This window comes from Apaloderma vittatum, unplaced genomic scaffold, assembly GCF_000703405.1.
Source record: "Apaloderma vittatum isolate BGI_N311 unplaced genomic scaffold, ASM70340v1 scaffold21778, whole genome shotgun sequence".
NCBI classification, from domain to species: domain Eukaryota; kingdom Metazoa; phylum Chordata; class Aves; order Trogoniformes; family Trogonidae; genus Apaloderma; species Apaloderma vittatum.
In genome coordinates, this window is record NW_009732983.1 from 11,794 (window position 1) to 38,920 (window position 27,127).

General features: G+C 38.1%; 1 protein-coding gene across 1 annotated transcript in view; it reads left to right on the forward strand.

The window, feature by feature from the left end:
* Window positions 1-1,304: 1,304 nt before the first annotated feature.
* The window catches only part of LOC104278677 (serine/threonine-protein kinase ULK4-like), a gene marked incomplete at both ends in the record, with an annotated part of 40,791 nt that continues 14,968 nt past the window's right edge, over window positions 1,305-27,127 (forward strand). Inside the window, 3 exons of the mRNA XM_009875716.1 lie at window positions 1,305-1,471; window positions 2,768-2,866; window positions 9,814-9,999. Of these exons, the coding sequence (XP_009874018.1) occupies window positions 1,305-1,471; window positions 2,768-2,866; window positions 9,814-9,999 (452 nt within the window). The remainder of the gene's footprint in view (window positions 1,472-2,767; window positions 2,867-9,813; window positions 10,000-27,127) is intronic.

Consider the following 27,127-nt stretch of genomic DNA (forward strand, 5'->3'; position numbering starts at 1 on the left):
TAGCCTGAGCTGTAGTCCGTCAATCAAACTGTTATGATAGAATAATGCTAGTAATCAGAAAAACAGAAAAGATGTGAGATACAAGAAGAGTGCGAGTCTTAATGATCCTGACTGTAATTGTATTCTAAATGAATGTTTTGTATTTAATTTCCTGAGGAAAGGAAAACGTTTATGGAAGTTTACTTAATTGATGGGGCACTTTTCAAAGCCAAAATATTTCAACACCCCACAGATTTGACTAGTCTCAATAGCTGAATGGTGTGATTATATATTATGTTCTACAGGCTCTCATTTTAATCTTGTACTGATGTTTGTAAAAATATATGCAGTTACTTTTTAAAGCAGAACTTAGGAAAGCAGTCTTTTTACCTCAGTGAAATACTTGAGTCATTTTTGATAGTCACGGGGACTAGAAGCTAATGTACTAAAATACTACAATGTTACTACATGCATGCATCCAAGTCACCCAGTTGCAAATTGCTGGTTTGAAAGAAGTTCATTTACAAACCAAGTATGTTCTTGCTGCAGAACTAAGTATCTTTCATTCCTCACGGAACTTTGAAAGAAAAAGTTTAAGATCAAATGTAATGAACTCAGACACTTTAATTTGAAAGCAAGTAAGATTCTTTATTGAAGTAATATTGCCTTGAAATGCATTATATTTTGGTTCTGATATGCCAATTGATTTGTGGATTAAACAAGCTACAGGAGCTGATGTTAGTAAATTTCAAATGAGCTTAAAAAAGATTCAAAACAAGAAGGCATTTTCAGGAAACCTTTTACTACCATCAGTCAAAGAGCATTTTGGGTGTAGTATTCAATATTGCATTTATAACGCTCTTATGAATATATTTTATGTTAAGCATAACACTGTTCAATACTACAATTAAAGCATACAGAAAAGATTGTAATTGGCAGACCAGTTAAGAAAGAAAACTTCAGGTTTGACCTTGATGTGTCATTCTGTAACAACCTGGAGAAATTACTTAATTCTTGTGGCTGTGAGTATGTTGTGAAGAAGACTGGTATACCAGCATGCTACAGAAACATTTAAGATTCAAAGTATATTTTTTAATTAATGAATATTACATAATTTTCTATGCAGTTAGCAGTTTTGATGTTATCAGTTTAACTACCTGTATGAGCTGCTCCAAATAGAGTAGGAGAGGAGGTAATGATAATAACATAGAAAAAGAGGATATTTGAAAAATATTCATAATGTATGTGAAACTTGTTTTTATCCTAATCTATTGTTCTTTTCGTAATAGGATATTCTGGCATTTTTTGTCTTGCTTTCTATGTAGGACTGGCTCATCATATCTGCAATCTCCTCATAGAAACTGTGGCTCTGTACTTGGAGGCAGATGATAAAAGCAGCACCAAGACAGCCAATGCGCTGCTGCTGTCCTTGCTTGACATTTTGCACTGTGTGCTGTCGTACGCAGCCAACATCGTGCGCCAGACCTTACAGGTATGGAATTTATTTCCTGGAGTCACCACCATCCTAAGCAATTTCCTTCAGGTAACTTCCTGTTATCACAATGATGACATTTCCACTATTCTGATTTTATTGAATTTTTAGTGTGTTGACAAGAGAAAAGCATGTATTTTTAAACTTCATGTCACTGTTTCATGTTGTTACCTGGCTGGACAATATGTACTAGCCTCAGTGTGTGCTAGTAGTGCAGATCTGAATTGAGTGGTTTGTTTCTGTACAACATAAGTAGCTTAATTTCACATTTGCTTGATGATAGTTTGAAGTATTTTTTTCAATTAATTTTAAAAGAAAAAAATGACTGTATAAAATCCAGCATCATTTTATTATAAATCACATGTGATTACTATACTTGAAGATTGCACGTAACCTTTGCATGGCCGCTGACAAAAGTATTTCCTCTCTTACACTGCTCAACTTTTCTTCTGAGTTTCTATCTGAGCCACTGCAAACCATGGCATTGGTAGGATGTCCTCCTGAAGTGGAGACATTGTCCTTGTTAAAAATGAAGCACAAAAAGGAATCACACATAAGTATTAAAAACATATTTTTTTCAAACTGATTGTTAAGCTAGCTGTATTTGCTTTGTTTTTAATGATCTTCCAAATTTGTAAGTCGTGGGTCAACAATGGATAGTAAATAGGACTGCTTAGGATGGCAGTTTGTTTTAATGAGGGGGGATGAGTTCAAGTAGTAACAGTTCTTATTGGACTTTGGTCACTCCCAGGTTTTAGTATTCCTATTTAAAAAATAAATTATTATAATGTATTCTGAGTATTTCAGGATACAGTGTGATTCAGAAGGGCAAAACTGCACATTATTGCTGAGAACCCAAACTTTTCAGTCACCTGGCTTTTCTTGGTTTGAGTTGCACGTAAAATTGTTTCTAATGAAGGAAAAAATACTTGAAGGTTAAAATAGGCACGTCATGTTTGAAAAAAACCCAACAAATGCATATAAACATTTATAGCTTTAGGGATAGCTTTTGCATATGCCGTTTGTAGCATTTTGCTGAAGAAATGTCATGTAGGTCTGTATATTTAGCTTGTGCTGAATGGCCATAACAGCATGAGTCCCTTTTGCTTTGTGCTTTTTGTAACGGACAAAGGCAGTATCCTTGCTCATGGAGAGCTCAGGGATATTTAACTGGAAGAGAGTCCATAAGTCTCCTTCAGACTTCCATTCAAACTTTGAACACCTAGTGGACCTAATTTGTTTTTCACAACAGAACAGTTACCAGTGTGGCTTTTTGTTTTTTCTCCCCTTATTAAGGCACAGAAATCTGGCACAGGAGGGGACACACAGGCTGCTGAAGACCTTCTGCTCATCAGTAAGCCCTTGACAGACCTAATCAGCCTGCTTATTCAACTGGTGAGGGTTTGCCTGTTTGTAAGCCGTTTGGATATTGCTGAAGTAGGAATTATTCATCTGAATTCAACATCTTAAAGCTCTGTTTCCTATTTTTCTGTTGTTCGTAAGCTCCCACCTAGTATGCAGAAAGGACCTTACCATTTTTTTTTTTAGGATTTAATTCGAAACAAGTACTGCTACCATTAGAAGAGTCAGTAGACTTAAAATTAATTTGCAGTGAGTGGTGCCTTTTAATATTATTTGCTTGGGTTTGGGCCTTCTGAGTTTTTCTCAAGGGTTGAGCTTTATTTTAGCATGATCCGGAGGGATCTATGAGTGGGAATAGTCCCTGGTGATCTGTAAACATCTTTGAAGTCCAAGTCAGTCGTTTCCAGGCTTTACTAGATGTCCCAGCACTGCATTGAAATCTCAGAGTGCTGAATTGTGAGCCTGATGCATCCCGTCAGCTCAACTTCCCTCACTCTGTGCCAGGGATTTGTACTGACTCTGTATGTAAGTCTATGGTAAGTCTGTGGTAAAGGAATGCTTTTTGAGCCAGACAGGGTTTTTAGAGGCTGCCTTCGCCTTTTATTCAACATAAAGCCAGTAAAATGGGATGTGAGAATTGCCCTGTGACATATCACACTACCCTTTCCAGGTTATTTCACTCGGAGGCATTATGGATTCCCTGTATTCTCTTCCAGACACAATTTTTTTATATTTGTTTTTTGTTTAAATATAAGTTTTCAGATGTACTGTGATATGAATACCTGTGGCCCTTTTACTGTCTTTAGCGCTGTCTGTCATCATCTATTTTGGGAAAGAATGTGATTCCTTTTTTGTTAATTTTTGGCGTTATACTTGGCTAAGTCCTCCTTTGATGGATTTATTTTAAGCAGCTCTTGACAAAGGCTTTTTAGAAATCTTCGCTGAATGACCTATAACAAAGTGACTGAATTTCAACTATATATTATTTCATCTTTATAAATTCTATGAATTTATTTTGTATTACTTTTGTTAAATCACTGTATATGATAAATAGTAAGACATGAAGAAATGCAAATGTTCCTTTAAAGTGAAACTAGTCATAAATTTAAATTCCATTAGCTCTCTAAAGAACAGAAAATTAAGAGGCCAAGCTTTACTCAGCCTGTACCACCTGAAAGTCTTCATGTAAGTTTTTAATTAAAGGATAGGATAATTGTATAGTTAGCATGTACTGATTAGATTAGGACTGGCCCTTGTATTTCAGAAGCACGGCTGAAAATTGCCAACAGATTTTGCTTTGTTCTGTAGTTCTGCAGATTCTGGTATGTTTAAAATGTTGGTATGAGAAAGAACCAGGTCTAACTAAGCTCAAGTTCTGTGGAGCTGCCCACAGTACTTCTTGATATTCATTGAGCTGTGTGGCAACATAACATACAGCATACAACGTAACTACTGTTTTGAGGCATTCAGTTCTTTGTGAACTTGAGAGCTAATGGAGGTCTTAAATTCTGAACTAACCATCACCTTAAGTTATTGTCTTAAAAATTATTTTCTCTGGTTTGCTATTTCTAACTGTCTTACCATATTTATTGTTTCTTGCGTCACTTATATAATTGCTTTCTCTCATTGATACGTATATCCCTCAAGCAGCTGACTGTTCCATGCCCCATTGACATATCTTCATTTATTTTCCATGAGTTCTACATGTTTATCTCTCTTAATAATCCCTCAGAAAAATCTAAGTGAGTTAAACTTGAAAAAGTCAAAAACTTAGAGTAATTCTTTTCCTTCTGTGATTTGGTCTATTACTGAGGGCATAGCAAAGAAAGTGTAGGCAGCATAGATTGCATGTAAGTGAAACTTCAAGGGGTTTAGGAATGCAAAAGAAGAAATAACTGCAGATTCTGTCATGCAGAAACCACTGCAAATATTGAGAAGTCAATATTTAATCCTATGATCAGTCTGCTCTTAATTGATCAATAAGAGGAAAATTAATTGAGCATTTAGTCTTCTGCTTGGCAGCTTTGTGTTGAGAAGTTAATTACACTTAGCTTTTCTAATGTTTCTCTGGTTGAACACAAACATAATTTGATTATTATACTGAAACTTGCAGCAATTATACAAGATATATATTTTGCTTTTTTATGTACTGCTGTACTGAAGAAAAAAAAATAATGTTTACTTACTTTAAAAAGTGTGGATTCTCAGAAATTTCTTGGAAACTTTCAGATGCCTTGCCAGTACCAGTTTCATTTCTCTTCTACCAGTTCTAGATCCTAGGTGTAGATCAGCCAGTCTTTCCTGCAGGCTACCAGACTGCTGGGAGAGAACTTCTGTTGTCTTCTGGTGGTAGACTTCATCATTATAGTACTACTCATAAAATTTGCAGTCGATTACTGTGCTCTGCATATTACTATTCAAAGACCAGTTAATTGTGTGTGAATGCAAAGCCTCAGTGCACGTGGATGAATGAGATGGTCTCTTCTAGGTCCTTTATATCCCTGTGTGGCACCGGCTCTGAAAATTACCTTGGCTTCAGAGCACATGAAGGTATTTGCCAATGAATAATGAAAATGGCTGCAGAAGAATGATAACCCTGTAGGCTGCAGAGTTTTATTTCACATTTCTTAGGAATACAGACAGTCCTGTGGTCAAAGTGTAAAGACGTGTTTATTCTCCATGTTGTAAAATATATTGCAGTTACTGTGTTTGAAAAGTTATCTGCAAATTATATTTGAAGAATCCTCTCCTATTGAGCTACCTTAAGAAACAGACTGACTCAAAACAAAAAACAAACAAGTCAAGACACACCAGAAGAAACAAGAACATGTCAACATAAGCTTAGAATTTCAGAATGGACATTTAGTTTTGTAGCAGTTAGGATTGATTAAAATGAAATGAACAGAAAGTATATTATTTCTTTTTTTTTTTTAAAATGTTTTCCCTTAGGTAGGAGGATGACAAATTTGCCCTAAGCCAAAATATAGTATTTAATTCTTTCATTTCTAACTGTGCATATTTACTAATAAGTATGGCATAGTAAAGTTAGCAGATTTAATAATGTTTTGCTTTACATTTTGTTTAATGTTTGCAAAATCATCTTTCTTATGGTTCCCAGCGGTCCTTCCTTTACAGCACATTCTGTAATCACATTACTAATCTGATGAACGTCTATCTCTTAGTGGAATAAACTCTCTTTTTGTGTAACCTCATTAATGCACTGAAATTGTGTCCCCTCTGGGTAATCCAGACAGTTTCATTGTAGCTCTAAAATTAGATGGAGTAACAACTCTGACAGTGTGAAAACTGCCACTGCAGCTCAAATGATCACGTTTCTTGCAGTGGTTTGTGATTCCCAAACATGTGGCAATTCAGTTCAAAATGAAGGTGTTTTTGACAACAGACTATGGAAATACAGATATGTAATAACAAGAAACTTTCTGCTCTTCACCATATTTTCCTTAAAATACAAAGAGCAGGTTCTATGTAGAAAGGAAGAGAAGCAGAATTTTGTGGCGTGAACCTGTTCACAGGAAGTTATAATGTGGCCATAAAAATGAAGTAAAATTAATGCACTATCTTCATTGTGGAAACGTCTTGTTATTTTAAAATATTGAAGTGAAAAATAAGTCTACAGCTCTGAGTTAGAGAACAGCAAAAATTATTACTTTAGCTGTTCAGTAATTTATTTTAAGGTGCTGGATTTTCCTTAAGCTATACACTAACCCAGAATATTAACACCTGCAAGGAGGCGTATGAATGTTCCTACCTTGCTGAAGGGTTGAATCCGTAATCCCCTCTAAGACTGATAAAGAAAAAGAAATGAAAGGCCACACTAGAGGTTTCTTTATGTAATTATGAAATATTAAAGGAAAGATATTTTCTTAAAGAGATAAATTCTAGATTTTCATGGGTTTCTCAAAGAACAAAAACTTAAGTAGTTGCTATCATGAAAAACTATAAATGCATTTCAAAGACTTAAAATATACTTCTTCATGTCAGATGGAATTTTTATGTTTAGAAAAATAATCAGAACAGTGTTCCAGCTGATTAAGAGATGAACTATCGGTCTGTATTCATTGTCTAGCAACATGATTCTAGCTTTGTGGTTCTTATTAGACAGGAGATGTACTATTTACTTGAAAGCTGAATTTTCCTTGCTTGGTTTTCTGTATTTACAGATGTTTATTATATTTTCAGTGATTGCTTTTGTTCATATCAATCATTTTGTTCCAATCTCGTACTCTTTGTAACCAGTGCTAAGCATTGACCGGTAGCCAATGTTAAATTCCACGTTACCAACTTCTGACATCTAAACCACTTCTTGTCAGTAGTGAAACAGCAAAATGCTGAGACTCAAATTAAAAATGCTGATGCAGATATACTTAAATAGGGACATTTTTCAGTTCCTCTTCCACCTTAATTATTGATAGGTTGGACTGTAGGCCAAAGATTCTCATCCTCTCCAGAGTAAATATATTTTTTCCTATTCATCCAAGGCCAATGCTGTTACTGTTTTACCATGCCATTTTCCAAGATGACAGCAAGAGCTAGCCCCCACTGCAATACCAGGGCAAGGATGTATCTGTCCAAATGTTGGCGGCTTTTTTTATTGTTTTTTATCAGCCAACAAAGAATGTTTGAAAAATTAATATAGTTATTTTACTGTGATTTCCTTCAGAGAGTCAATATACCCATCTATACTATCTAGTAGCAAACTGTAAGCTAGCGTACTGCTTTTAAAAGAGATGAGGTACATGTTAAAGTAGTTTAATTTTTCTTTCTTTTATCTAGTAACATTTTTTTTCAATGAAGGAAGTACAAGCTCAAAGCCCCCAGTGACATCAATGGAATTTTTTTCTAGCTCGATAAGTATTAAAGATATAAATGGAACTATGAAGTTTGTTTCTATTTGTAGCTTTTCCTCTCTTTTTATCTTTGCTATTTATGTTGATGATTATATTAGCTAGTTCTGGGTGTTGGAAAGGAAACAATCAAATAGGTGGCATTTAAATTGGAATGAAGAAAAACCATGAAGCAAAACAGTTGAAGAACTAGCTGCTATGGTCCTTTCACTTGCATAGCATTAGGTCAAATAGAATGTGGTATGTCTTGGGGCTATGTATTCAGACCTTATATCTCAGTTCAGTTTGTTTTAAACAGCCAACTCTATGAAGCTAATGGAAAACAGGATTGTATTTGCATGTAGATCCCTGAGGAATGGCTGCTTCAACATTTAAGGAGTATGTATGTCTGATGATACGTTCACAGAGCACATTAAAGTAACTATGGGTTTCCCTTACACTGAAACAGCTTAGGAAGTTCATGCTGTGGATTAAATAAGTAATCAGTATTGAAATGAAAAAATATCTTCACCATGAGAGTGATGAGACACTGGAGCATGTTGCCTGGCGGATTCGTGGCAGCCATCTCCCTGGAAGTGCCCAAGGCCAGGTCAGGTGGGGCTTTGGCAACCTGGTCAGGCAGGAGGTGTCCCTGCCCATAGCAAAGGGGTGGAAAACGAGATGGTCTTTAAGGTCCCTTCTGACCCAAACTATTCTATGAAATGGTTGAGCATGTTATCTAAATGGTTGGACACATTATGTAAATTGTTTCTTTTTTATTGTCAGTAAGGATGGTCTGTTAACTGTACTTTAGTCTAGGACTTTTGGAAATAAAAAGCCGCCTAGGAGTGATGAGGTGTTTTTTGTACTTCTATACCTTATTGGTTAGGACCACCACTGCTATATTTTACTCAGTTCATAGATTGTCAGGTAAGAAGAGGCTATTGTAAATATTTAATCTAGGGTCTTACATAACACAAGACATAGGACTTAATTTAAAAAAAAAATTAAAATAAAGAAGTTGTGTTATCTATAAATTGCTTGTGATGGAGAATCCCAGTTCTAAGAAAGCTGTTTTAGCAGTTAATCGCTCTTATGAAAGAAAGAAAAAAGGGAGTCAAAGTATTATCATCCTTCTAATCTGAATTGCTGTATCTAAAATTTTGAGCTATAGTCTCTTATTAGTCCTTTTTCAGGTAAAGGAATTAACCTATCCTCAGCCTTCTTTTTTCCACATGTAACTGAGAGAATATTATCAGGAGCCCTTTAACCCTCCCTTTGATAAGCTGTAGACACTGAATTTCTTCAGGCCTTTTCTGTTATGTTTTCCAATCTCTAAGCCTCTTGTATGCTTCCAAGAAATCTCTGTCGTTTTTTTTTGTTAGGCTTTTGTGGACTGTCTGAGCTAAACTTAGACATTACATTCCTGTTATCATTCTGAACTCAAGCATAATATCATACCTCTACTTATTATTTTCAGTTTATACTTGCAAGAAATATATAAATCATTTTGGTAGTGGTGTTGTACTATCAGAAGCTCATTAAAAGATGATTGTTAGCTATGGCCCCAAGACTCTTCCATGGTTTTACTTCCCAGGAATGATTTTTTCCATCCATTGCTAGGGCCTGCCCCAGTGTCTGCTCTTCAAAGAAGGGTAGAAAACATAGAATTCAGGAAAATACTTAAAATCTGCAAAATGTACCTCCTAATGTGACTACTTAAAATCCATTAAATAGCCCGTACTCTACCTCAGTCAGAAGCCATCGACTTGATTTAGAAATAATTAGATGAGGTTTTATGGTGTGTATTATGTAGAAGATGAGACACCATGAATATAATGATACTTTCTGCTATTACTGCTTTACACTGCTTGAAAATAACAGAGTTGGGAGCAACATTTTTCCATGCTTTTATTATAGGCTATTTGATAGATATTTGGAGACACTGTTACACTGCTGCTTGGGACCATATATGTTTTAATTATACTTTATTAAGCTTACTTTGATGGAATTTTGAGTCAGTCAACTAGAAATTATTCTTTAATGACACAATGCAGTTGTTAATACTCATCCAAATCCACAGTCATAGTGCAATTTTTCTGAAATTGGATTTGATTTTTGTTTGGGTTTTTTCAGCTCCCCAGTGAAGATACTGAAATATTTGTGAGTGCCTCACAATGCTTATCGTTACTGGTCCAGCTGTATGGAGGCAGCAGTCAGGAGAACATGTCTCCAGAAAACATGGTCAGCTTTGCTGAAGTTCTGAAGTCCAAAAAAGATCCACGACAACTGAAGCTTTTGTTGAGAATCATAAAGAGACTGGTGAGTTGGCTTCTAACCATTTTAAAAGTACATATGTTTTTTGGATATTGTTGGGTAACTTTTTTGGCTGTTTATTTTCCGGTTAAAGTAAAAATGGGTATAGAAAATTGAAAACAGAATATATGAAGTTAAATTACACGTATTTATATTTTAGTGAACTTGTCCAGAGAGCATAGCCTTATGCAAAATGGTTATTAAATTTCTCCTGTTTCAGTTAACCATTCAGCTATTTAAATAACTCTGGTTCTTTATATATTTGTTTAGTAGTTCTGCTTTATGAAGTGTTGGAACAATTTTAAGAGTGCCTTCCCAAAGAACTAACCTGGTAGCTTTAAATAGCTGTTTAGAAAAACAGTGCTTAGTTTTGTGGTAAATAAAATGCTATTTTGTACTTGAAATAGGCTTGTGCATAGCATGCTGACTGCTCATTCTCTCTGAGTGATAGGAATAACTTCTGCTGGAGTGGTTTCATGTAGGACGCCCATCAGCACAGGGCTTTAGTGTGGTGATGTTAGGGATGATGGGGCTTTCAGTTCTGTCATGCTTGGACTCGGGACATGGCAGCAGTGTTGTGTCTTGCAAGTAGCTTAGGTGGAAAACCTTCTATATCTGTAACATTCTGTCAGATGATACTATTGTTTTTATCTCAGGGTGTCTTGAGAAGAAGCTTTCCTGCATTGTCACCTTGTGTTGGTTGGTTACTTCACCTTTATTCTCCAAGAATGGGAGTTTTCATTTAAAAGAGGATAACTTGCCCAGTGTAAGAGGCAGAAAACAGTTGAATTTTGCAAGTGTGATGCTGTCTACCAGAGTAAGGACATGATCAATGGCAGTGGGAGTTAAGAGGAAGCAACTCTTCTGGAGAGCTTGGAGAGCTGTTCCTGTCCTCTTTTTCCAGCCTGTTGTATTTACATTACTGAAAAGTAAACACTGCACCGTTCTCAGTTTCCCTCAGTCCTCTATTTACCTCAAAGAAACATAAATATATCAAAGTAAAATGGATATTATGTTTAAAATTCATAATTTCTCTCATTCTTGACATCATCTCAGGTTTCACTCCTTTATTTTCTCATGCTATTCCTGAGAAGGGAATTCTAGGAAAGATTTATTTTTTTTAAAAGGCACTTTTTATTCATTTTTGCATATACTTGTGCTTCTCTGTGTAATTGTTGTACTTCATAACACCAGCTTTTGCTTTTCCCCAAAAGCAGTAAGAGAAAAGAGGGAGCAAAGTGTGAGGAAAGAGAAGTGAGACTGCAATATATGTATCTAGATGATTTAACTGTAGCGTAGCTGTGGAATTGTCTCCTTTCCCTCTATTTTTATAGTTCAGAAGTTGACCTGACATACGTGATATTTAACACAAGATCTTTTGTTGATTGTCTTAAGAGAACAAAGCTATGCTGTTGCTTTTTGAATCTTGCACATTCCTGTACATTTAGATCTCTCCTTTGTATACCAGTGATACTGGTACTTGTTATTTATAATATCAGGCATAGATTTTCTGTAATTATTTTAATGAGATCATAGGATTTCTTTTGAAAGCAGGGCTCCTAGATAATTTGACAGATTATTTAATAGGTCTTACATTATTTCCCTAAACCTTAAAAAGTCCTGTTCAGAGAAGATGATTATCTTGTCAAAATTGTTGTAATCACAAAAGACATAGAAATATAATCGTATCTATTTAAGAAAGATTCAGCCCACATCAGTTGTTCATGCTGAATTTTGAAGCCTAGAGCAGTATTTTTTCTTTTTTTAATATCTGAGCAATATTTTAGTAAAGGGATCATTCCATGCTTGCCAATCAATGCTTGAACAGAGCGTCTTTCCAATCTGTGGTTGCATTAGCTTCATTGTTCCAGGCACAGATATTGCTTACTTGAGACAGCAATAATTCAACTGTGCTTATGCCTTAGATGTCTTTATATTATATATATTTCTGGAAATTAAGGAAAAGGCAAAGCAGTAGTAGTAGTTAGTCCTTGTCCAAGTGCTTCATAAGAACCCAGTGAGCCAATGGAGATGACATCAAAGAGATGTCTCAATTCCAGTCTTCAGTTTAAAGCATGTCAGAGAATTTGTTGACATACAAGATGACCTTACCTTGGTGAAATGGAAATTTATGCCTATATGTTGTTTTGATTTAATAGTATTCATTCATTAAGTTTTATCTTCGGTGGGTGGAAAGCATTGTTGGTGGGGGGGTGGGTTGGACAAAGTTTGAGGGCTTTTTGAGTTTGTTGGTTGGTCTTAAATGGCCATTTTCAATTTTGACCAGCACATTGACTGCAGGGCAATATAAGCTTCTTGCAACACTTTCTTCATTTTTGCCCCACAATTTTGTTGCATTCTATGACAAAGCTACAGCGCTGGTTGACATGGGAAAAGCAAGGGATGTCATTTTCCTGGACTTGTGCAAGGCGTTTGACACTGTCCCACATGACACCCTTGTCTCTAAAATGGAGAGACACCGATTTGACAGATGGACCACTCGGAGGATAAAGAACTGGCTGGATGGTCGCACTCAAAGAGTTGTGGTCAATGGCTCGATGTCCACATGGAGACCAATGACAAGTGGAGTTCCTCAGGGGTCTGTTCTGGGTCCAGTGCTGTTCAACATCTTTGTCAGCCACATGGACGACAGCACTGAGTGCACCCTCAGTAAGTTTGCCGACGACACCAAGCTGTGTGGTGCCGTGGACTCACTTGAGTGAAGAGATGCCATCCAGAGGGACCTTGATAGGCTTGAGAAATGGGCCAGTGCAAATGGCGTGAGCTTCAACAAGTCAACATGCAAGGTCTTGCACCTGGGCCGGGCTAATCCCAGGCACAAATACAAACCAGGCACAGAGTGGGTTGAGAGTAGCCCTGAAGAGAAGGGTTTAGCCCAGAAGGCCAACCACATCCTGGGATGTATCAAGAGAAGCGTGGCCAGCAGGTCAAGAGAGGTGATTCTCCCCCTTTACGCTGCTCTTGTGAGACCCCACCTCGAATACTGCATCCAGTTCTGGTGTCCCCACCATAAGAGAGACATGGATCTGTTGGAGCGTGTTCAGAGGAGGGCCACAAGGATGATGCAGGGGCTGGAGCACCTCTGCTACGAGGACAGGCTGCGGGAGCTGGGATTGTTCAGTCTTGAAAAGAGAAGACTTCGGGGGGACCTAATAGCTGCCTTCCAACACCTGAAGGGAACCTACAGGAAGGCTGGGGAGGGACTTTTCACAAGAGTGTCCAGCGATAGGACAAGGGGAAATGGGTTTAAGTTGAAGGAGAATAGGTTTAGATTGGACCTTAGGAAGAAATTCTTCAGTACAAGGGTGGCAAGACTTTGGAATAAATTGCCCAGAGATGTTGTGGCTGCCCCCTCCCTGGAGGGGTTCAAGGCCAAGTTGGACGGAGCCTTGAGTAGCCTGATCTAGTTGAGAGGCGTCCCTGCCCATGACAGGGAGGTTGGACTAGATGATCTCTAAGGTCCCTTCCAGCCTAGGCCATTCTATGATTCTATGATTTATTAAACAGAAATAGATATAGACCAGACAGAGGAAAGGTATATTTGCACAGAGTTATTAATGGAATTGTCAGGAACAGGCCTTGCTACAGGCTTTACTTTGCTGTAAAAAGATATCATTAGGAATGAAAACCAGGAAAAATATACTTTGAACTTACTTTTGTAACTGTGTAGGTAAGGATTCCTTAAAAGCTGTAAAGAGGCAGCACTGACTGCCTTCATTCTGGTTTTTTATAATCACCTCTTGGCTTTCAGAGCTTTTGGCTCTGTCAAGTCCAGGTTAACCAGTCTTTTTCAAGAATGCTCACTCACTGGCATTGATGCAGTGGACAGAAAGTGAGTAAAAATTATTATATTAAAGAAACAGCGTTTGGGGGAGTTTTTTTGGCCTCTGGGTTTTGGTTGTTTTTTTTCCCCCTTCAGCCTGTCTACTCTCTTGTTCTGGTTGCTTCATCTTGGGTTAAATAATACTACTGCTCAGATATTCTTCATCTTTTCTAGCAGCATTTGTGTAACTGATGAGTAACATCAGGAGAGTGATCTGGTCCCATTTTTTGGTTCTGGAAGCCTCTTCTGCCACCCTTCATGGAAATTACTATCTTACCACTTCACCTCTTCTGTGAAGATATAGTGCATCTTATTACAGCCCAGTAAATCATCTAGATTAAAGTATTTCTTTGTGCAGTGGAGGAAATTTTCATTTGGGAAGTGAATATTTCATTTTTTGCCTGATTTACTGATAAATTTTTAATATCTCTTTCCCCAGAGGGAAAAAATCTACCTGCCATCTCAATACATCATCTAGTGTGTAACATACAGGCAAATGATTATTCCCATAATTTTTATAGAACTAGCAAATATCTTTCCACCAGGCACATAATCACTGTGAGATTACAACTGAGTACTCACAAATAAAAAGTTTCAGCTTTCAAAAACAGAGAATACTTATTTATTTTTTTATTATTCCATTGAGTAATAAGGAAAAAATCCTCTGAGGAAAATGAGTAAGCGTCAGGCTTCAACAGGCAAATTCTGCACTCACTGAGTGCAGATTTGTTCTGTGACTTTTACCTTAAGTACTTGTCAGAAAGTATATTTGAATTACACCTAAATCATACTATTTTTAATGATTGTCTTTCTCAATCCTAATTTTCACTAATCTCCCTCATATCAAAACTGTGAAAAAGTTGTTCGTCCTTTATCTGTGAGCAACTAAGACATTTAGAATGTCATGTGCATGTCATATACCCTGTGAGGACATGTGAGGATTTCTCAAATCATATCAGGCTGCATGGTGAAGACATTAAGGCTAGAATGACACAGCTTGAGCTGTAGCAAAGGTCTGTAATTTCCTCGAATGTCATTGTAGGGCTATTGAATGTTCATTTGCTCTCACTGCCAGTTTGGGCCACAGAAGCAGCATCAGCCTCTAAATATTTCTGTCATGTCTATAAGTAATGATGTCATCCTGAGTTTTATACAGAGGTGTGCTAAGTTCACATCTCTTGAATTGACAGACAATGAAAGTATGATTTTGCAATAGTCAAAAATTAAAAAACATCTGGCATGTGTACATGATGCATCCCCCAGGCAGAGGTTTTCCAGGTGGTGGGCTCAGGGAGACACAAAGGTGGGATTTCCCAGGGATCCTGTGCCTGGTGCTGCTGCTCCGGAGAGCTGAAGCACAAAAGCTCTGCAGAGCTTTCCTGGTAAGGCAGCATTTTGTCAGCCCTAAAATTTTAACTAAGACCCCTGTGTGTTGCTTTTTCTCATTAGAGCAACAGTCTACACAGAGCAGATAAAAAATAAAAACACATTAATCTTTTATAGTTAAATAATTCCCATGGAAAGGAGTATGCTAACATGTCCTCATCCTGCCACTTCTGTTCAAAGTACTCTTAGTGTTTAAATACTATAAAAAGTGATTTTTAGTATATGTGATCAAATAACAGGTTTACGAAAACTGTGAAAGGAATCTTTATTTATAAAGATGAGGGCCCTTTTGTGTAATTTTAAACTATTCATACAGTTTATGCATTTACAGCATAAATGGGTGTACATTCACCAAATCTATTTCCAAAGCCCATGACTAGAAGATGGCCAAGGGTAATTTGTGCCCCATGTGTCAGTGAGTTCTGTGTGGCCCTGTCTGCTAATAGAGCAAATTTCTTTTCATTTGGTGAGGAAATTTCTTATTGCTGAAAAGCAAATTACAGCTGTCACCGAGAGACAACTAATGTGCCCTCAGGCTTGCCCGAGAGGACTGTTGCTCCTCTGAGGAGCTCTGATGACATCAGAGGTGCTCATGCCATTTATTTGTGTAATTGTAGTTCCAAGATGGAATATATATTCTGTCTGGAAGGTGATGTTATTTAATAATGAATGATTTTGTAGACTTTTCTAGTCTCTATATCACCTTCACCATTATATTTACTAGGATGTTAGGATCATTAAAAGTTGATGATACTTTTAGTTGAGCTTGGATGAGAAAGTAGAATGCAAATGCAGTCGCTCTGATTGTGATCTAGTGACTCTGGGACATGTTAACATTATCAGACTAGTACAAATTATTTCAGACCAGACAACTGATTTCTAATGCCAGCTGTAGAACAAAGGACAGAAGGGAAAGGTTACTTTTTTCCATGCTTAATTATATATTTCCAGCTATAAGAGAGACCAGCCCTGAAATTCAGTGATGGTGCTGGCATCACACATTTTGGCTTTCAGTTCACCAGGAAACAACCCTGAAGAAAAATTTAGGGAAAAAGGTTATCTGTTTCTTATGCAATTAATGTATTGCAACATCTAATGCTTGAAGTATTGAGAGAAATGGCTTGCAAAGCTCATTATGTTCCTGTTATTTTCCTGACATCAATCTTTTCACTAAAACCATGTGGTTGAAAATAGAGGGATAATTAGCATTAGTCTATTTATGAGAAACTGCTAGTGACAGAAGCTGATTTATTGTTGCATACAATTAAAATATGATGTGAACACATGAGAATTTACATTAAAATGAGATTGCAGCTTGTCAGCAGTTCCCTTTGTTCAGCTGGGTGTTTATTAGGCTACAGCTGCTCACCTGCTTCTATATGACTTTATAATAATAGTAGCAACATCTTTATTACTGGAGATGTCTAAACCAGTTTGGTTACACAATATACAAAGAAAAAAGGATATCTGATATAATCTTTGTTGAAGAACTAGATCTAGAAGTAAGATTATATACAACCCCCCAAAAATGACAAGGAAGATCTTTTTGCGTCATCTCTTTATTGGCTTTTGTTTGGGTTTTTCTTTTATTTATTCTTTGCAGTAAGTGTTGTTTATGCATAGCACCTAAGGTGATTTATGTAGACCATTTTGCTATTTTATTTGGACAACTTCAGTGCATCTACAAATAAACAACTTGAGACTTGTCAGGAAAAAAAAGTACATGCATTTTATTCTCCCCCCTCTCAGAATTCTGTCATTATACAAAGTGATTTCTGCGGTATAATAGTTGGTCTTAGTGTGTGTATTTAAGGATCTGTTATTAAGAGGGACGGCTTCTTGATGTTCCTCAGTGCAGATAAACTAAGGGGGAGGTCATAGTGAAGCACAAACACTGTTTTCCAGTTCTTGTGGATGGATGGTATTTGAGAGCCTACAAAGGGGAAAGTTTTGTCTGTTGTTAGTGCCCTGCTGACACGCAATGTCCTGAAGGAAAACAAGGCAAGATTCAGGGCCCTTATTTCTGTCTAGCCTGGGGATGTGGTCAAGCCTGGAGGAGCCGTCAGTAAGTCCCAATAAGAGAATGTAAAAGAAAATTATGGGAACCTTCCTGGAGTTTTCTAAATTGAAAGGTTTTTGTGCTTTCAGGAATAAAATAAGGCCATTGTGTCTTTAGTGCGTCTGAGGGACATACCAGTGCTATTAACTGGTGCTAAGATGGTTCACATTGCTCTTCAAAATGGTCAGAGAAAATACTGGTCCTATTAATTTCACACCTTTTTTTTTTTTGGTAGTCACTATGTGTAAGTCTAGCTATTGTGATCTTGCATGTCTCTTTTAGCTGTTGTCGTACTTCTGTCTAGAGGGTTTTGTTTATCATACTCAGCACTGTGTGTGGACATAGCCCGTGACCTTGAACTGATTCTTAGTCTGATTTTCTGGAGCAGAAGCAGGATGAATGAATGCATGAGGACTTTGGTCACTGTCAGAATTAAGGCCTTGAGCATATGCTTCAGGTTCAATAACATGAACAGAGAAAATGATGCTTAAGTGGTTTATTGTGCCTTTTCTGATTGGAACCAAAATTTCCTTTCTTCGGTTTGCTAAGGTCTGTAAAAAGGTCCTTTACTCTCCCACCACTTTTGCTGCAGATGGGAAAGCAGCAAACTTACTTGTTTGGGACGTGTCCAGATACTACTGGGCCTATGGTAGTAATAAACTCAGCACATACAGCATTCAAGTACCTTCTGCTGCCTTCAGTAGGCACCGTGCAAATTACTAGGTTTTTTTGTTTGTTTATTTCTTTGGGAATTGATGAGGAAAGGACTATCTCTTTGCTTTCTGCTACTGCTGCTGTGATTTCCTTTGGAGAAAAGTTTCTGAAGTGTCATAAAGTCTCACTGCCCTGCATGCATATTTTAAGTTCACTTTAAATGCCAAGCGACCCTTAAAACTGTGGTCTAGATTCATCACTTCAGATTTTAATGACATATTTCTGCCATTTCTTTTTGCCTAAATGTGCCATCACTGACATTGATTTAAATGGGTTATGTTCTCATAAATTATTATTATTTCATTTACATAAAATAATTTATGTAAGAATATCTTTATACGCTAATGCAAAACTATGTCGTTGCTAGTTATTACAGATATTGGTAATTTTCTAGAGTTATACCACATAATACCTAATGATCTTCTTATAGTACTTTCCTAATTCATTTTAAATCTCAAAACTATTGAGCTGAATATGTGGGCAGAAACTACTTAGTGACGCTGCTAGTGGTTTGCCCTCTGATGGTATTTTTACTTTTGCCAATTTTGCTCGAATCTGGTTATTAATTTTAAAATGTGAAACAGCTAGTAATGTAACTCCTCTGAAGTCATATGGGGAAAAAAGTACCACAAAACATTTTGATATTCTGTCATTTGAAAACTGAAGTTTAAGAAAACTCGTAGTTTTAACATTGTAGAAATTGCTCCCTAATGACAGTTTAATCATAGGGCAAATCTAACTGTGATCTAAAGCAAAGAAAGGAGGAAGGAGAGAAGGATGGAAAGAACAGATAGAAATAGTAAGAAAAAAAAAAAGCCAAGTTACTAGTCTAAAATGTTCAGGCTCATTGAAGATGCAGGTAAGCTAGACTTTGGTTTAAATTTGGGAACTCTTACTAAAATTCAAAGGCAATGTTTTTGATGGTTACAGAGGGCAGGTTTTCGTGCATATTCTGATGGGATAAAGAGTTAAAAACTATTCCAGAAAAGGGATTCATCAAATTATATGCACTACAGAACATAATATTGTTATCTCTTACAAATGGATTTCATGCTGAGATACCTTCATCTTAGTCTGACAGCTGAGATGCAAACTAGAGATTACTTTGTACTGTAAGATGTTGCGTAAATATTATGAGAATTTTGCTCATATTTTTTTTGGTACCCAAGCTCTGTTTTTCTCTTGTACAATTAACCACATAGTAATCTTCCAAGAAACAGATGCAGAATGAAATAGGCTTTCTTATTTATTTAGACACTTCCCACATTTACTAGACTAAGAAAGGCTCAGCTCATATAAATTTAAATTAACAAAGTGTCGGTGGCACAGCAGAGCCGCACTGGTTCGTACAAGCTAAAAAATACTGCTCTATTAGTCCAGAAATGCCAGAAGTGGGGAACTTCTGCATCCTATTGAAGTTAGTGGACTTTGGGCTTACTTAGTCTCTTGCCTGATTAGACCCACAAGCTCAGCATTCCTAATTTTCTGATATAAAGACAAACTGCTGCTTCAGAACAAGAGAAAGCCATGTATGTGTGAAGACAGGTTCCAGTAGAGTTTACTGTATTTAGAAGTGCATTGCGCATTTCTGTCTACCTCTCATCATTCTGTGTCACAAATCTGTAAACTGCAGATATACAGTAGATCTGGATTAGTGTTTTAAATAGGAAAAACTTTTAACAGCTGTTGTGCTAATCTGGTTGGCAGAGTAAAAATAGGAATTGCAGAAGCCAAGCATTTTGATGGATGTATCTTGGTTGTACTTCAATAATGGAATACATGCAGGAATTAGTAGTGGAGATGTATTTGGAAGACCCATCTGAAGATGGTCCGCGTTAACTTGTGAGGCATCCCAGTGTCCCCGTGAGGAGAACAGAACCACTTAGAGAGATGACCAGGGTGAGACCTATAGGTATGTGCATGGGCTGAATCAAATATGGCCAGTACATAATGGGCAATGCTTTTTCATTTGCACATTGATGTGTTTACAAACAGTGGTTAGTTCCATTTTTATTGAAAGTGCTATATTCTTATCCTTAACCATGCCCTTAAAAAAACCTTTTTTATTCTTTTCCTTTACAAGAATGAATTCCTCCTTTTACCAATCTCTTCCACCCACGCACACTGCATATGCACACAGTAATTTAGCATGACATTCAGGAAGAAAAAACACTATTTACAATCAAGACATCAGTTTCTGTTTTAAAATTCAGATTATAGAAGTTCAGTGCTTGAATTTGCATAGAAAATGTCTGGTCTGCATAATAACTTGAAATCTATTTTCTTTCTCTAATATTTGGTTTTAAACTCCATTTCATCACATTTCTTTCTGGAAGCCACTGAAGCATTAATACTTGATTCTGGTCAAAATATTTTGGTTGGTTATTTTCCATGTCTTGGATTGCAATCAGATCCTTTGCAGGCCTCTGGGATTTGGAAGATTTCCTCCTCTTCTTGCTTTCTTTTACCAATTATTCAGCCTTTCTAGTAGATTTAATAAGGGAGCCTGAGAACTAAGTTTGAATCTCAGCTGTGATTGCACTGAATACTTTCTGTAGGATGAGTAAGTTAACTTTGGGATATGTATTATTTTGGTTATTAGAGGACTGTGATAAGGTGTTTTCCAGCTTGTCTCAATAGCATCAAAAATGTCCTTCTGTTCAGTCAGCAGGGACTTTGTATGTATGACACTGTAGCCAAACTGTACTCTTCTCAGAAACATATCATTTAAGATGTCAGGAAAGTGTAGGTTAGTGTTTGCAAAAAATCAGGCACATTAAAGTGACTCTGACAAGCCCTATTGATTCTTAGGATTTTCTTTCCCCCCTGTAGATAAATCTTCACTATTCTTTGGAGAAATAATTTGTTTTCCTTCCTTTCCCTTCATTATTTTTACTTAATCTAGTGTTTCAGTGAACAATAACTTCTTAAAAAAGCTCAACAATTCTGTAACTTCAGAAGTGAAATACTTGCATGTCTGAGACAATCTAGTCCAAATACAATAGTGCAGGCTTTCCTGCGCCAATACAGATGTCAGAATGTGAATGAGAGGAGGTAGTGCCTGCATCCTGGTTTTCTTATTACACAAAAGGATTACAAAAAAGCAGAATGATTCAAAGACTTGAGAATTTTAGTTACTCAAAATGATTACATCTACGAGAACTATATTCCTTAGGAAAGGGTAGACTGAGAGACCGTACTGATTTATTTTGAATCCTGAGAAGATGAGAATGGATGAGTTATCATGTTATTTGAATAAAGTAGGACCAGTACAGGGAAATATATTAATTTCTGTGAAGGGACTAAAGAAGCACATGTAGATTTCATTTCACTTAGAAAATAGCTGGAATGTTTAATAATTTGTCAGGTGTAGCAATCCATAAAGTTACTTGCTGTTAGTAATTAAAAATAAGGTTGAGGTAGTGAGCTAGATCTATTAAAGCTGAAGTTTAAGTTTGGAGTGGAGTTCAGATGTGCATGTTGAGAATTTCAAGAGCTTTTCCTAGGGGAAGTCATCCACTGGAGCCAGAAACAGGTCACAAGATTGTATTTTTAATGCATGAGATTTCACCAACTCCATTGTTTGTTTATGACTCCAGATATTTCTACAAATTGGATCTGAAGTTGCAATATAATGTCATTTCTAAATAGGCTTTTATCAGAGCAGATCAGAAAATAGATATAAGTAACCAAAAGCCAAAGATCTGACTGTGTTTGCATAAATGGAATGGAAAAATAGCCCATTGTCCCATGAGCAAAATTCATGTTAGAGTTGGATATAAAAAGATCCCTCTAAGGTCTGGTCACGCCACATGTACGAATCGGCCTCTGGGTTGGCACTGAGTTGGCACTGTGGTGCTGCAAAGCTCCTCATGCTGATGGAGCATGTGCCAAGAGAAGCAGCTTTTTCTTTTGTTGTTGGCAAAGGTGTACCAGCTGCCTCGGATCAGAGTGGCAGAAGCCACCAGACAGATGCACTTCTATCTCGGTCTGGCTGTCATGTACAGCATAAGGATCTAAATAAACTGCTCCACTGAAAAATGAGCAGACAAACAAAACCCAGAAGTCCCACCCAAGAGACACAGATATTTTAAAGGCAGCAGCTAGTGAAAGCTGAAAACAGCCAGCATTTAGAAAGATGCCTGTTGTAAGAAGAGAAACTGTGTTCTATACTTGGAGGGGTGTTGGTGTAATGCCGTGCCTTTACGGGGTTCTGTCTACCTCGTTCCAACTGCAGTGTTGGAAGTCAGGTTTGAATCTGACATCTCAAAAAATATATTACCAGATTACAAGCAGAACTTCCTTGTTTACTTAATATAAATTGCTGCCGAGGGTAATTTGAGCTAGCCATGCTAATTTTGGACTGCAGTGCGTGAAGAACAGTCATGATCAAGTTATCAAGCTGGGAAAAGGGTAACACAGAGGCTGGTGTACAGCAGTATCTGAAATCACTGTTTCTGCAGGGACTGTTGGACTGGGATATTATATGAAATTAAAATTTTGATAATAAAAGCAATGCAGGTTTTAGCTTCTACACAAATTGAGTTTATATAAAGTCTTTGGGGGAACAGCAGCTTCACAGTTATCTGTGGAGAAACACAGTGGGGTTTTTAAGGAGTTTTCATAGAATGAGGTGTGATTTCACAGGGTTTCAGCTCTTGTCACAGCTGAAGGGAGTGAGCTCATGCTTCTTCCCACCCCAAGGCAGATCTGCACCCATGGGAGCAGGTGATCTGCTGGTTCCTCCTGCTGCCCTGGCCCACAGCAACTGCACTCTATGTTGTTTTCTGGCCCTTCAGCCAGCTGAATTAGCTCAGTGTGAGATCAGATGACTACTAGGACCTGTCTCCTTCTGTAACAGCAAACTCCTAATTTGTGATTTAGTGAAGCTGTGCCCTTAGGGTTGAGGTTTTACCAGATGCTGGAGCCATTTTAGCAGCAGGTCTGTATTTCCCTCTGCTTTCCATACCCTCTTTCAGCTGGTTTCGCTCATTCAACTGGCAGAAATAAAATCCACTGAAAAAGTGAGGAGCTTTATGTTCAATTTAGTGAGTTAACTGAACTCTTGGAGGTACCAGACAAGTGCCTGAGCCAGCATGGATGTGGACTCGCACTGGGAAGACTCATGGCGGAAAAAGGATCAGGGCAGCCTCTTTCAGCAGCGTGGAGATGCAAGGTGAGCATGAAACCACACATTGCTTCAGACGCTGACACAACCATCTTCTTACTGTGAAGATGTTTTTTTCTGGTATAAAATTCAAGATTTAAAAAAAAACCCCACAGCCTCATTCTGGCACTCAAAGATACTGAGCAAAGATACAGCCTTCCCCCACCCCCACAAAGAAATGGTTCCAAATCGAAGGCAAAAGGGTTTTTGGCTCCCAAATTACTATTCTGTCTACACTGTGTGCCAAATAAAGGTATTTTTTTAAATTTGTTTGTGCAATCTAACACTTCTGCAAGGAATGCTGAGTTTCTAGCAGTTTCTTCCTTGAAATGAAGAAAATAATAAAAAAAAGCCCGTGTTTCTGTAGCTGGTAACACCCTAATTAACACCTTATTACTTGTTTAAAATGGCCCTGTAAGGAGAGCTGATGCAGCTGTGGCAGCTGGAGGTAAACTTCCCTAATGAGTAAGCTCAAAGTGTTAAAGGGGGACAGAAATCATGAAGAACGAGCTTGGTTAATGTCCCTAGGGGAAAGTCTAAGATACTGAAAATAGGGCAGTGAATTAAAATCAGTATTAAACCACCAGGGACTGGGTCACTGCTGGGATCACCTGGCATCATGGTGGGGAATCTATGGGCTGGAAGGAGGTTTGTCAGCAGAGCTATTTGGGGAAACCTCCCCCTCAGCTCCGCTGCGGAGAGCTGTCCTTAACTCACATTCTAAATGAAAAAAGTCACTGGGGCAAGGCAGTTTTTTGTCGGGATCACTGGGTCTGTGGGAAGATTTTTGCCAACGCTATTAATGATACAGTTTTGCGATTGCTTCAAACCAGTCTGTGTGTGGGCTGGCGTCAGCAAGGGAGGTCCCAGCCCTGTGTTTCTGCTGCCTCCCTGGTGCCAGCATGAGTGGTAAACTGTAAAACTAACCCAGGGAGCTGAAAAAAAAAAAAAAAAAAGCATGGGAGGGGTTGGCCAGAGTGCATCTCCAGTTCCTCACCATCTGGTGGCACAACTGCTGGTGCTGGCGCCGAGGAGGGCTGGGGAGGTTGCGGGGGGCAGAGGGGAAAAAGCCCCTTTGGTAGCAGCTCCGACATGGGCTGGTTTATGGTGATAGAGAACCAGCAGCCTGGGGAGGTAGGAAATGGTGTTAGGTGGTGGGCCTTTTTTCATCCTAAAGGAATCTTAACGCAATTCAGGATAGAGGTTCTATCAGGGAGATTAGCCCCGATCTCGCTCCGTGTAGGTCAGTGAGGAGCATGATCTCATGTTCCCAGCCTATTGCTACAACTACTGCCAGCAAAAAAGTGGGATTTCTTAATTAATCTTTGCTCTCTGCAATACAGCACACACCTAAGCCTCTGATGGAGTCCAACCATCATTTCAAGTTTAACAATGCATCAAGGTGTGTCATTAATATACAGTTACAAATGTTAAGTCCCATCTTATGTAAGCAGTAACACACAATGAGGTGTGTTTTTGTCAGCCAGCGTGCACACATCTTGCATGTACTGGGGCAGCAGTGTTGCTGAGGGCTAGAACACACCCAGGGCGCGGGTGTATTAGCTGACTAATATGCATTTTGTAGTGTTATTGCGCTCATTAAATACACTGAAGCGGGGAAAGGTTTTAAATTAAAATCTAAATTGCAAAGAATCAACCCACTGTGTAACTGGAAGTGAGCAAACACATTTCAAAGAAGTAACCAAAACTGCAGAACTACTGCTACTTTTGGAACTTCCTCTTTCTGCATCTTCCTCACCAGTAGTAAACTGGACCTTCTACTTTTGCTTGGCGAAGAAGTCCTTGTGAGTTGTTTTTCATGTATCTTAGGAAAGAAACATTTTTAACTTTGTATTTGGACCTTTGAAATTTCAGAATGAGCTGTTAATTTTAAATGACATTAGTAGTTACCTTCATCTTGTTTATGGGTGGGTGATTTTACCAGGAGTTAGATTGGGTCTTAATGGTGAGTCATTTCCAGTTCATTGATGGAGAGGTGTAAACGCCAGAATAATGCCACAAAGAGAGTGACATAGTTGTGCTGGGTTTAGTGCTCTTGGCTTGTGGGAAGGCTGTCTTTGTCAGATGTTTCTGCTCTGGTTTTTGTAGTTTGCCTGTACCTAGTGTCCAATTTTCAGCTCTGTGATGCTTCATTGTTGCTCAGGGAAAGAAACTAATACTCGAAAGTACTCTATAATGTTTTTTCAGTCCTTTTGCAATTTAAGACTTTTAATATTAAAACTAATATTGAAGATCCTATCATGAAAGCATCTACTTTCCTTCAGCTCTGAAACTGGATGGGGTTTTTTTTGGTTCAAAGAATATCTGTTAGACATTTGCATTTGACTTGATGCTAAAATGATTGAGAACTGGATGGCCAAGAAATAGCAGTGTGTCAGGGATGCCTGGTAATACTAATTCCACTATCGGTATTGTCATAGAGATGAAACAACCTACAGTATAACCTTCTGTTCCCCCAAAGTCATCTGATTTTTCCAACACTTTATTAACGTATTTATTAAAACAAGGTACTGATGAAATCAGAAGCTTCAAAATGTAATATAATATAGACTTTGCCCTTCCTTTGAGTAGAGCAAACTAAGAATCATTCTGCTGATGTCAAAGCTGATGTAGAGGACAGTCAGGAATACGCTTTTTCCAGTACAAGAGGCGAGGTGCAATTACACATTGTTTTATGTTGTGTGGGAGCGATATGCCTGCACACGAAAACAAAAGAAATTACACTACCATGCAAAGCGCAATGTTTAATTGCCCTTAGTTTATCTGTGCAACTGACAATTTGAATATGTTCTTACCCTAAATACAGTTATTATTTTGATACAGTTAAGCCAGCATTTTGCTTTTGCTCTCCATAACTGGTTGGTTTGTTGAGGTTTTTTGGCGGGGGGGGCGGGGGGTTGGCGTTGTTGGGGGATTTTTTTCTCTTCATGCTTTATGCCTGGTTTAAGGTTCACAGAAAAGCTTGCCATGTTTATACCTAGCCTTGCACTCTGTGGCTCAGTTCTTGTACGCCAGACCTTTGAACACTATCGAGTACAAATAAAAAATATTAGTGACTATTATATCTGTGAATCACAGAATCATTCAGGGTGGAAAAGACCCTTAATATTGAGTCCAACCATTAACCTAAAACACTGCCAAGTCCACTAAAGTATATCCCTGTGCACCACATCTGCCCCATTTCTACCTTTACAAATGCAATATTTAGGTGGTTTAGGAGCACAATAAACCATTTTTTTTTTGTTTCCCAATTACCCAAAGTAGAAAAATAGATAAACCGGTTTCTTACTTTGAATATGATGTTTTGAAAAACATCAGCTTTATTAGTTACACCAGAAGATTTTAATATGTGAAGGTCTTTGGTGAATTTATGAAGGGCAGGTCCTGTTTGACAAACCTGATCTCCTTCTTTGACTGGGTGACCCACTTGCTGGATGAAGGAAAGGCTGTGGATGTCATCTACCTTGACTTTAGTAAGGCATTCGACACTGTTGCCCACAGCATTCTCCTAGAGAAACTGACTGCTCTTGGCATGGACGGGCATACGCTTTGCTGGGTGAAAAACTGGTTAGACGGCTGAGTGCAAAGAGTTGTGGTCAACGGAGTTAAATCCAGTTGGCAGCCGGTCACAAGTGGTGTCCCCCAGGGCTCAGTACTGGGGCCACTCCTGTTTAACATCTTTATTTATGATTTGGACCGGGGGATGGAGTGCACCCTAATAAGTTTTCCAACAACACCAAGCTGCCTGGAAGCGTCGATCTGCTTGAGGGCAGAGAGGCTCTCCAGAGGGATCTGGATAGGCTGGATCACTGGGCCAAGGCCAACATCATGAAATTCAACAAGGCCAAATGCTGGGTCCTGCACTTCAGCCACAACAACCCCCAGCAGCGCTACAGGCTTGGGGAGGAGGGGCTGGGGGGATGCAGGCCACGAGGGGGCCGGG